At 42.2% G+C, this 12,743-nt stretch overlaps 1 protein-coding gene across 5 annotated transcripts in view; it reads right to left on the reverse strand.

The window, feature by feature from the left end:
* The window catches only part of VCAN (versican), a 98,722-nt gene that overhangs the window by 74,143 nt on the left and 11,836 nt on the right, over window positions 1-12,743 (reverse strand). For all 5 annotated transcript variants that reach the window (XM_048291529.1, XM_048291530.1, XM_048291531.1 and 2 more), the window contains exons 3-5: window positions 10,734-11,105; window positions 951-1,125; window positions 698-825 (exon numbers count right to left, since the gene is read on the reverse strand). In XM_048291529.1, coding sequence (XP_048147486.1) covers window positions 698-825; window positions 951-1,125; window positions 10,734-11,105 — 675 coding nt within the window. The remainder of the gene's footprint in view (window positions 1-697; window positions 826-950; window positions 1,126-10,733; window positions 11,106-12,743) is intronic.

Genomic DNA, 12,743 nt, shown 5'->3' on the forward strand with positions numbered 1-12,743 from the left:
CAGGGGTTTTTTTAGAAAGGAACACTGGAATGGAGTAAAAACCTGTCAAACAGAAGCAGTGTGACACACTGAGGGCACCGTAGTAAGTGGAAAATGTACTTTAGTCCTGGTTGCAAAGTATTTCTGTAATAATTTTACTAAACAAGATCCAGAAGCAACATATTTTTTTTTCTTGTTTGTTTCTTTCTGAATCTGAGATGACCCCTTATTGAAAAGATATTATTAACCATAGATGGCAATTCAATATCTGTCTAATTTTATGTCATGGACATATAAAAAGACTTAATTACACACTTTATGAACTATAATACAGTTAGCAATACACTGTATCTATCTTTGTATATACTTATATATAGCATATATAGTTTCTCAAACATTAAATGCATTTCTTTGAAAATACTTTTATATAACATTCAAAAAATAAGACTCTTCAACAGCAACTTTTGTGAGATCTTCTGCACTAACTATAGGCAGCTTTAACCCTGACTGCCTCTTTGCAGACTCCACACTGTCCTTTAATTAAGACCTGCAAGACCACAAACTGTAGGTTCCCTCCATCCGGCAGTCCCCTTCAGATTCGGGGCAGCCAAAACTTATTTTAAATGGAATTTCCTATTTCTCTGCTCTTCCACATTAGGCTCCCCAGTCACTTCTTAGGTCTTGCAGTGCCCTTTCAGGCGTTGCAGGCCCATCTCACCTTCCATGCGCTCCACGTAGCAATAAACATCGTAAGTCTCGTTGGGGAAGCGCCGCCCGTATGTCCTGACTCCTTTCTTTCCCATTTTATCTCCAAAGCAGCCAACTCGTGGATGTCTAATTGGATACCTGGAAAGGCAGGAAATTTATCATTATGGCAAGACAGCAGTTTAAACCTGCGCAGCCAAGGCACGCAAATTTTGGGGAAAAGCGTGAAACCTTTTGAACCTTTTCAAACCTTTTGAAACGCTCACCTGACAGTCTGGTCAGACACCCAGCCAGCATCACACTGCTCAAACCCATCCTCGTAGGCTGCCTTCAGCTGCTCCGGGCTGGCCATGACGGCGCCGTTGTCCCGACAGGTCTGGTGGGCTTGTGTGAAATTCAGGGTGTACCGGCTGGTGGCGGCTCGGTAGTGGAACACGACACCTGCGAAGGCAAAAGCCCCCCGTTAGTGGCACATTTTGCATCATTTCTGCAGCCATCACCGCTCTGTAGCCTTACCTAGGTGTGGTCACAATGCTGAAAACAGGTGGGTAGAACGAAAAAGAATATAAAAAGGTGAGAGATGTTACGGTACCAATGATGCTCCCCCTCTAGTGGCTGCTGCCGGTAATGACAAAATACCCCCCAAAAAGTGCTTTTTGGAGCAGATTTGTTAATCAGTGACAGGCCTGTTGTGTGTTCCTATGCATTAAAGATTGCTACAAATATAGCATTTATCAATAGATGGCTTTTGGTCAATTTTTCATAGCCATGCTTTTGTGCACGCGCTACAAACGGTACAAACAAAACAAAGCGTGCTTTTATTGGGGGTTCTTCTGGTTCTGAAAAGGACCTTGACAATTTCAGCAGTTTCTGGAGCATGTCAGACCTTTGGAGAGGGAACCCTGGAGTGAAGATGGTTTTGTTTAAAACAGGATCTGTCTAGAAGCCACCTTCTATTTTCTACACACACACGATTCCCAACTGAATTTGACAACAGCTAGAACAAACCATAAAGGGCACTGAAGTGGCGGAAAACAGCCATTCCACCTTGCAAAATCATTTCCCCCTATTACCACTGTCTTTTACAGTTTAGCATCAAAGGCATGTCTCTTGCAATACCTCACTTACTGTACTCTAAAATCCTCAGAAGCATTTCAACACCATAAAACATCCAGAGAATGGAAACAAAACAAAAAACCCCTAAACCATAAAATGTTCGTTTTTCCTGATGGTTTTACTGGAGTACTTCATGATGAGGAAACAACATACTGTAGCACAGTTTGGGAAAACGGTGATATTGTAGCAATAATTAATTTTACAACGAGTCTTTGCTGTTAGAGAAAGTCTGCTAATTTACAAGCAAATAGAAATACAGGTCACTTAGAAGATTGTTGATGCAAGATGTTCCAATGTATTTAGAAAACTTTTTCTCATGAAAACAAATCCAGTAAAATTTTGCCAGTCATCAAAAATCTACATATAGCCAATAAGTAGAAAATAGACATTTTTCTTCTTGTCGTGATTCACTAAGAAATCAATAGAGAAAATATTATCTGAAAATTACTCAGCCATCAGACATCATTTTTTTATCAAATCTACTTGCAGAGACACAGGAAATAAAAGAGGAAAGGCCAGGAATCCCCATATTTCATAGGCAGTCACCAGCTGCAGCCACTAACTGGAAGCTTGCAGACCACGAGCATCCCCATAAAATACCTTTCAGATCTGACAAAACCCATCAGAAACAGCTTCTTCCAGGCAACAGCGTGATTTCAGCTTCAAATGGATCCAAGTGTTGTTTGGCAACAGTGGCAAGTGAAGAATACACCCCGGAAAATTATGGCTGTGTTTGTATCACTGCATTAAATTTTCCCGGTGCCTGAAATTCAGCCATTAAGGGTGTTAAATTGTTAGGTTATTTCACTGCATTATTTGGCCCTGGCCCCACAACACCGTTCCAAACAATTTCTGGGTGGATTTCAAGAACAAGCAGAGAACAGGGACAGCTTCCAAAGGGCATCTTCATCCTGTGCTGGGAGCCAAAGGAGCGTTTCAGTGTGGATGGGGGACACCCTGCTCCACGCAGCCTCACTGCTAAACCACCCCACAACACAGAGCTAGGCAGCATCGGCATTTAAACCTTAAAATAGCAAAAAAATATTACCTGGAGATTTCTATTTTTTTAACATTCAGTATGCATAGAAGTATTTATTTTAATATATTCAGAATTTAGTAACAGTGGTTGACACTGTGAGCAGAACACCTGCTGGTATAAATGAGCATTGCTATATCAGTAGTACTGCAGTAAATAAAAACACGAGTTCAGGTGGCCTGCTTGGTGTTCTGGATCTAGACTTTAAAAATGGGCAAAAGAGCTCACAACAGGAGCAGATAAAATATTTTTTCATATCTATAAGCCCATAATAATATCCACAAGCTGGGCATCTAGCTTTACTGTATGTTATTTTTGAACATATTTTAACATTTTAAAACTTTTCTTTGATAACATTGGTGTTTCTGTAATAAAGCATGTTTGATCCTGAGTCAGAAATGCCCAGGTATATGAAGCAATTTGTGGATTCAGTTAATTGCTTTAATCCGAATTTAAATGTGTTTTGTACGAATTTGAATTGTCTCTTTTTTAAACCTTTTTTTCCAAGATTGCTTCAGTGATGCTGTATGACTTCAAACTGGGCACAAGAGTTTCTGCTTCTCAGTACAGTCACCAAAAGGTTTGCTGCCTCAGAGGGGATGGCAACATATTTCTCTAAAGTTGAATTTTTTTTTTTAAAGCTTCGGGCTGCTTAAGCATAAGTGCATTTCCCACAACCAGCTATTTCACTTCTCATTCCTTCCCTTTTTTTCCATGTTGGAAGCACCCCTGCCCTTCCCACCGTGCCAGACCCGTGTGATACCTGAACAAGGCAGGACTAAAGAGTTAATATCCCAGCCAATTTAAAGTGGATTTCGCGGAGGCAAAGAGGAGCCTTCGGTCATTCGTAAATCCTGGAAAGGAACTCGGGGAATGCTTTGTTCTCCTCGCCCAGATCCACAAGGTAAACTTCACCTATTCTCAGAGCTGGAGGCTCCTCCGTTTCCAGTGAGGAGCTAATGGACATGAAAGAGCCTCCGAGATGAATGGGAAGGAGGACGTCACTATGCATAAGCCTGTGCAACAGCTGCAATAATTAGAAGACCCCCTGGGGCTAAGGAGATTAAAGTGCAGGACTTTCATTGTTTCACTTAGACGGAGAGAGGGGCAAAACCCATTGTCCCGGTCTTTGCACTTTTAAAACATTTGTAAAGGATTTCCCCCCTTCTTCCCCCCTCCCCCCCCCCCCCCCCCTTTGTCTATTTCCTCCCCGAAAGAAAAGGCAAGAAAGGAGTTGTCCTAGGAACAAATAAAGCGACTGGAAGACTGGAAAACAGACCAGGGCAGTATAATGCTGTCAGCGAACATCTGGCAAACAAAGTCAGTGTAATTACAGGAAGGAGTAGCAGCAAGAGAGAGCACTCACAGGAAAGCAATTTGTAGCATCCAAAACTCACTTCTGTCAGAGCAAGGGTGAACGTCTTTTAGTCGTTTATCTCATGCCTTAGGCCGGAAAATAAGAATGTAAAGGGTTTAACTTTTAACTAACAAGAGTTTCCACGGGTAAGGGCCGGGTTCTCTGGTTACACCCCTTTGGGTTGCAACTTTGCCATGTATCATGCATCAAAACCCTGCGGAACTGCAGGGGAAGCTAGTTTATTAGCTCCTGGTATGGATAGTAAAGTATAGCTCACTTTCACCAGTCAGCTCACGCTGCTGCCACATGCAGTGTTGGATGTGGCAACATAAAGCCTGAATCTCAGAAGTCGCCTCACACAGCAGAGAATGTCTAAAGAGAAAGAATATTGTGATGGCAGTGCTGGTTATCCTGTTAATTTTTGTCTTCAGACCTTGGGCACTGTGGTGCAGACCCCCGAAATAACCCCCAGCCCACTGCCAGAGCTACCACACAGTTCAGATCCTCCCCGTCCTTAGTGCAGAAGGCAATTTACACTACAAACACACCCAAAAAAACACAGGTTACAGGACTGTGTGAAAGGAAGGAAAAGGGCAGCATTTACAGTTCTCCGGGTGAATAATTAATAAATAAATTTCTCTCTGGCATCCTTTGGTGGCCGCTGCCAATTGTGCTCTTCCCTTGCCAGGAAGATTCCTCGGGATCTATTATGCAGGAGAGTAAAACAGGAGCTGAAAAGTGCAGCAGTCCATGATAATTTAGTCAGCAAGGAAGCACGGAAGTTCAACATCAAGAGGTGGTAAGGTTTCAAGACAGGTAAGTCCAAAAGATTAGGTAAAAGCACCTCTTCAAATGCCTACTTAAGAGATAAAGAAGGGGATTTCTGCTGCAGAGAGAACAGATCAATTAGGTTGTCAGCACACAACCTCCCAGGGCTAACCATCTCTGAGTGGCAGCGTTCCCACATCGGAAACAACTTTCATTTATTATCATTATAATGCTTGCAAGATAGACAAGTTTGCATAAAAATGAAAATGTGAATTACTATCTACGTTGCCTCCCTAATTCTTGTTTCTTTCCGTTAACAAGATCAGGATCTTAAGCCTGGGATTTTCTTTACAGGCCTTAAAAAGAAATCACCAAAAAAAAAAAAAAAGGGGGAAAAAAATAAGTCTTTCAGATTTGCAGCAGAATCAAAGAGAAACTGAGAAAATGAGGCCCATGAAAAGAGTGAACTCCCAAAGTATCAGTTAGAAAAGAATAAAGTGATCTCACTTTTGGCAAAAAAATATTCACTGAGAAGCTACGACAAAAGACTAAGAAAAGTGTAAAGATCCCAGTTGCTACTTTGATCTCCTTAAACCAAATTATCTCCGAGGATAACAAAAAATCAGCTCAAATGAGTGGTTTGTTCAGATTTCTTAATTTTGAATACATTGGGTCATACATGTTCTTTTTAATTGCCCAATGTCATAGCACCACACAAAACAAGAACTTCATTGAATAGTCAAAAATGTTTCAGAATAAAAAGTACTGTGTCATTTCATTTCCAGGTCAGATTTCTACAAGGTAGCTCAAAAGTATTTTACAAAAAGTGTACTTCATTATAACTAGAGAGAAGGAATAAATGTGAGCACAGAAAGGTACAGCAATACTTTTCATAAAATCCTTTCTGAGATTCAACTCATCCAACTTAGCTTTGCCTGAATGTTACAAGCTGAGTCTGAAAGAGTTGTCTGTAAATCTCCCTGACTGGTGACCAGAGATATTTAATGCAGAGAGCTCACCTCACCCAGGAACATCCAAAAGCTGAGAGACCATGGATTCCCAGTGTGAGACAGTTTGAACTGTGGGTTTAATAACACCAAGAAAGGTTAGAAGAAAAGCACAAAACACTGTAGAGAAATGAAATTAGAGAATCTGACAAAGGAAGCGTTACTCCTGAGACAAAGGGAAAATTTCAGAGGAACATGCACAGAAGGCAGAGAAGAAAACATGTGGAATTAAAATGAGTATGAATGACTTGTTCTACATATCCAGGATTGGACTTGGATGATCCCAGTGGGTCCCTTCCAGCTCAAAATATTCTAAGATTCTCCATTCCTCTGCTTGTGAGAAGCTGAAGCATCTAACACTGCCATGCTGTTAGAGCCATTTTGAACACAAAATACCCCTGAGAGGTCACTGTAATTATAGCAGCAAACCAAGGTGTCAGGAAAGCATTTCCCATGATTAGTAACAGGAAAGGGGGTATCCAGTGTGAGGAAAGTGCCCCTCCAGTGATCCTGCAGACTTGCATGTCCCAAGAGCAGCCCTGCAGGCACAAATAATGCATAAGGCAAGCACCTGGCTGCCTCAGACTTCCTGTGTGGGCTAAAATTAAGTGTTTCCCTCCTCACTCTTACACTCTCACCAAGGGCAAAATGTAAAATAGTAATGCTGATCTCAGGGGTGAAGTGCGGAGAGCACCTGACCCCTGTGGATGGGTGTTCTCTGTGGGGTTTGGGCACATGGCTCAGCACATAGCGTGGAGACTTGCAATGCCAAAGGAAAACTGGATCAAGTAACCCAACGTGTCATCACTTTGCTGTGACTTTCCCAGATCTCCAGGGTTGTGCACGCAGAGCCACCCCTGCCAGAACACAACTACTCTCACCCCTAGAATAAAACAAGCCAATTCAGGGGTTTTTTTGCTTAAGATGAGGAGTTTAAACAGTGCTGAGATCAAAATATTTGATCTCTGTTTGATGCGCACACAGTCAAGCACTGCTCGGCAGATAAAGGATCCCCTGTGAACTCACGGGGTCTTGATGATGTCTCTGAGATAGAATCATGAAATGGTTTGGGATGGAAGGGACCTTAAAAATCATCTATTTCCAAATATAAGCAGCTGTTGATACCCAAGCAGCTGGCATAGTTAATTCCTATAACCAAGGCAAAGAAAGGCCATGGAATTATGTCAATTTCTAAGATCCTGTCATTGTTTAGAAAACTTTTACCTGTCCAAAAATGGATGTAGCAGAAACATGCACTGCAGAGACAAAGGCAATGTGTGTGATTAAACGTGCAATCCTTGTGAATGATAATTAAGATAAGCAGCTGTGGTTAAGTGGTGGCTTAAGGAGTCCACCTGTGGATAATGAAAATTTACAGACCTTCAAAAGCAAATGGAAAAAAACCAAGCCATATTTATTAAGGATTGAATAACACAAAGCCTCTGCATGGGTAATTGAATGGGTGACAAGTCTCTGACAGCAGTAGGGTAAATTTTTAAGTTTGCCCTTTGATATCAGCTGCTTTCATTGGAACAGGACTCTGGGACAGCCAGATCTTTTGTCTGAACAGTTTGTTGTTAATAACATATGAATCTGACTTCAAAAGATCATTTGGCATCTAAAAGAGCAAATTAACTGGGTATTTGCATGCAAGTTACCAAATTTGTCTGTTGTGATAGCTAAACAGAAAAAACATTGGTGCACAGTAGTAACTTTTGTACAGTCTTGGGCTTGGGACTCAGGAAAAAAAATAATTAGGCATTAGAAGTTCTACTTTCAGTGACTAACACCCACTGTTCAGCTTAACCTGGGAAAATCTGTGTGCTACAGAGAAAATTGTTCTTCCTCAGAAATCCCATTTTTCATTCACAATACATTCCATCACTGGTAAAATACACTCATTTGATGCACAGTGTGCTCAATAGCAGTTTTGTATTCTCAGCAAACCTAAAGGAGAGAAATAGCAATTACAGTAATTTTATTCAAGTTAGCTCTCCCAGCTATCTATTATGCTACTAGCAGAGGTTAATTTGAAAAACAAGCAGGCCACCTGTCCAATCTTATCTCCCTGGCTTCATTGATGCTGCATTATGCTTTTTCTTTGAAAGTTTAAAATTAGGGAGTGTCCATAAAACAAATGGAGACTCTGAAAATATCTAGAACAAAAGTCCTGAGTTGGTTTAAAAATACCCAAAGAAGCAAAAAAAAAAAAAAAACCCAACGAATTTATCATAATGGCAAAAGAGGAATTACGCCTGCTTCAGCAGAACTCTGCTGATAAGTTCTTTCAACTGAGCATAAAATGACCAGAATAATAAAACTGGTAAAAATTTTACCAGGGCTTCAGCCGCCCCAGCTCCACCCAGGAGAGCTGACCAAAGCACAGTGCTGAACCAGGCTATCCCTCAGCTCTGGAATTACCTCAGTTAACGTGGAAATACCTCCCTGCATCCCAGTCAGGACAGGCAGTGCAGAATGCACAGAGAGGGAGGACAGTGGATCATGCCTCTTCAACTGGTGTCACTTTGGGGTGCAGGTTCAAAAAGGCAACACCATGGAGATAATTTCTATTCAGGACTAATGGGTTTTGGGTTTATAAATAAAAGCTGTAATCATAAGAAACCATAAAGAATAGAGCAGAAGATTAGAGCAGAAACATTCACATGAAGTTCTTATGAGCCTAATAAATGCCATTTGTTTACATAATGCAGAAAACTGAGAATGGAGGGCACAAATGACAGTCTAGCAAAGTGATTTTCCATTTGGGTCAACACTTAGCTTTTTTCCTCTCCTGAAATTTTGACATTAAAGTAGTCATGGAAAGGAACAGTTGCAGAAAGAAAATGGAGTGTGTGAAATTTTCATTGAGGTAAAATCATAAATCTAATCAGTTCAACACTTCACAGTGTTTTTTCACAAGAGCAGCCACTACGAAAGCTAAAGTATCACATAAATCATCCCATATTTTATTGTCATAAACATCTGCTGCTCCTGGATTTAGATATGTAGTCAAGGGAACACTTGAAAAGGAGTAAGGAATGCCAGGTACACTCGTTATGAAAAGCAATGTTCAAACCAGGATTTCTTTTGCTTTTGTCATTAGGACCTAAGAGTTTATGAAGTTATGCAGACATTAATGGCTACACTGATTTATTGTATTTCCAAATTAAGGCCACACCTTTGAATCCTTCATCGAATCAATGCCAACAGACTGTTCACATTAGGTTAGGCATATTGGAAGAACAATACAGTATTAAGCTCACCAAAAAGGTCTTAGCCAAAGCCATGGTTTCCAGCAGCAGATATTAATGTTTGTTTTGGGATTCATTCATCTGAGTAAATACCGAACTTCCAAAACACACCGAGCTGCAAAGGGATGTGCAAAGCAGGGCCCAAAGCAAGCCTCTTGAGAGGAGATCCATCCACACAGCTCAGTGTTGTTCTAAGCCCAGGCAGAAACCTGGGTCCAGAACTTTCCTGTGCATGGCACAGGGCCTGGGTTAATGCTCTGCCTTTCAGCACAGCCTGTCAGCTCAGGCTCAGTGCCAGCCCAACGGGGCTCTGCAGCAGCCTCTGAGCCGTACTCACCGTGCTCCACAAGCAGGCTCCGAGGGCAGAAACACCTACACATCACATGCTCCTTTGGCCACTCATACTTTTGTTTTGTTTAACCCCATGGAACGCTCCAGGCTGGGGCAGAGGGGCTGGGAAGCTGGGAAAGGCCCTGGGGGTGCTGGTGACAGCAGGTGGATGTGAGCCCAGGGGTATCCAGTAGGGCAAGAGGCCAATGGCCACTGGGCTGCCCCAACCACAGGGCAGTGACCATCCCTGTGCTGGCACTTCTGAGAGACCACCTCAGATCCTGGGGGCAGCTCTGGGCCACTCAAGACAAGATATTCAGGGGATGGAGCATGGCCAGGGAAGGGAATGGAGCTGGGGAAGGCTCTGGAGCCCCAGGAGCGGCTGAGGGAGCTGGAAAGGGGCTCAGCCTGGAGCAAAGGAGGCTCAGGGGGGACCTTGTGGCTCTGCACAACTCCCTGGGGCAGGGAGGGGGCAGCCAGGGTGGCTCAGGGTGGACAGCAGCAGGAATTTCCCCATGGAAAGGGTAGTCAGGCACTGGAAGGAGCTTCCCACGGAAGTGAGGTTGTCACTATCCCCAGGAGAGTTCCAAAAATGTTTGAATGTGGCATTTGGGGGCCTGGTTTAGTAGTGAACATGGCAGTGCTAGGTTAATGCTTGGACTCGATAATCTTAGATGTCTTCTCCAACCGCAACAATTCTGAAAGTCCTGTCTCTTCTGTCTCTCAACACGCAGACTTGTCCCTCTCAAAATTTTGGAGGCTATTTCATAATAGTGATGGCAAGAAAACTGTTATCACTGCATGTCCCACATTTAGCAAACACCTCCCCACTTGTTTTTCTGCACCTTCTCCCAGATGAGCTTCCTTCTGCCCATCCAAAATTTATTACTGGGTGAAAAGAAACACATCGTTTTTGTTTGATGTTCCTGTCCCAGAAAGAATGGCTCCCACTTTTCGTGGCAACACAGTTTGGGACATCAAGACCACTCAATCACAGCTTCAGTGGCTTCTTTTCATCATAGGCTTTCATCCTTTTTATCATAAATTGCTTCTTTCCCCCCCACTCAAAGGGCAAATTGCTAAAGACACTCCTTTAAATCCTCTCTAGTTTTGTGGTAATTACTAAGATTCACTGTTTTAACTGGAATCACTGTTGGTTACAAATGAAATAGACAAATCCTTACCCTCAACAACCAGGGAGACAATGCCCTGTGTGTCCTCCACTCCGTACATGACGTCGCAGCGATAGACCCCGGCATCGCTGGCGCGCAGCTTCGAGAAGGTCAGCGAGGCATCACCAGTCTCCTCCGAATGGCTCGGGACAGACACCCTGTCCTTGTAGCTCTGGCCTATTTTGATGTTGCCATTTTGGGCCACCAGGACCGTGGTTTCCTTGGCGTCCTTCCCGCTTTTGTCCAGTTCCACCTTGGACCATTTGATCCGGAGGTACTCAGCAGCATAGCTGGAGGATATGGTGGGTGTGGTTGAAAAGAAGCACGGCAGGACTGAAGTTCCAGAGAGAGATCCCTTGACTAGGGTTTTTTTTTCTGCTTTAACTAGAAAAAGGGGAGAGAAGGAGGAGAGAGAAAGGAGAAATCACATTAGTGTAACAGGAAAATTAGAAACAGATATATTTCATTGTTAGCTAATGATTCACTTGTGCAAAGGCTGAAATCCATGGACCTTAGCTGATTTCTAACAGGACTGGGGAGTATAAGCTAAGAAAGTCTTTGTATCAATCTTGGTACATCGTAGGCTGATGACGGAGCGTGTTCTCTTTGGGAAAATTTCATTCTGACTTATTTTCTCCATTTGTTACAGTCACCAAATTATTAACCTCTGGAAAAAGAACTGAAATTTTAGGTGACAGATGGACTGCAAGGAGGAAGACCACTCTGAGTGAAAGATGATGAGTTACCTCGCTGGCCAAAAGCCTGAATACAGGGGAGCTGCTGGTGTTCACACCCTGCCTCACCTCACGGCAGCTTCTCCTGTCCTCAGAAGGAAACACAGCCCATGGCTTTGCATTCCTGTCACCCCTGACCCCATTGTTCTCTCAGGGGTTTATTCTTTTTATTGCATACATGCTGAAACAAAAGCCTTTCCAGTGAGTGTCTCCCAAATAGTCACTCTTTCAAAGCTGTTTCCTTGTAGCCTCGGGGTCTTTAATACATCACAGAAATGAAATATTTCAGGATGTAAAAGCAAAGAAGGAAGTAAAGCACACAGAAAGTCCCTACTTGGCTCAGACTTGACATGATCAGGACTTTTATCATTTTTTATGTCATCTCCAGCTGCAAACATTTCACAGTGAAATGCTTCCATCTGACAATATCCTCAGGGGGAAGTTGACTACTGTTCATCCAAGCAACTGAAGAGAGGGTTTCTGATAGATTTACCTTTTTTATGTGATGTTATTTCATCACACATAATGTCTTAAAGAAGATTAAAAGCTGATGCACAATAGTGTCTATTTTACCTCTTTCACTGTCCTTCACTATAATATTTTTGAAAGGTAGGACACGGTCATCATTACTTTGAAAGGAGCTAAGACATACAGTTTAGGAATATAACAATATAGTACCCATTAACAGAGTGATACATGAAATAGGAGACACCAGCATATGAAAATGATCTAGCTATTTATCTATGATAAAAGATACAATCACTCCACAAAGAGTAGAAAATTAAGGGGTGGGATGGAAGGGTGGGCAGAGGGAGAGAATCAAAGAAGACGAGCAAAAAAGGAAGAGAGAAAAGGAAGAGGGGGATAATAAGAAAAAAAAAAAGTTAAAAAAAGAAGAAAGAGGAAAAAAAAGGGGGGTGTGAAGAAAATAGAAGAAAAAATGAAAATTACTCATTAACCCGATTATTTTTAACAGAGGCAGATGATTTTCTACAGGATAAAATCTTAATGGTATCATCTAAAAAGGGTCAATACAAGAATCATCAGCTTGATACCCAAGCATTTCAATAATAAAGTACCAGAAAAAAAGAAAAATGGACTGATGGGGAAGACACAGAATTCTGAATGGGAGCTCTCAGGTCCTTTCCATCCATGCCTACCAAACTAGAATTCCTTGGGCACACAATTCAGATAGAGTCAAGATGATGGTATCAAAACTGATGAAACCAGAAACCTTTCATATCACCTTTATTTTCTTGAAACTTCACAGAGTTACAGTAGGTTAGAG

Source organism: Corvus hawaiiensis, chromosome Z (assembly GCF_020740725.1).
Source record: "Corvus hawaiiensis isolate bCorHaw1 chromosome Z, bCorHaw1.pri.cur, whole genome shotgun sequence".
Classification (NCBI taxonomy): Eukaryota; Metazoa; Chordata; class Aves; order Passeriformes; family Corvidae; genus Corvus; species Corvus hawaiiensis.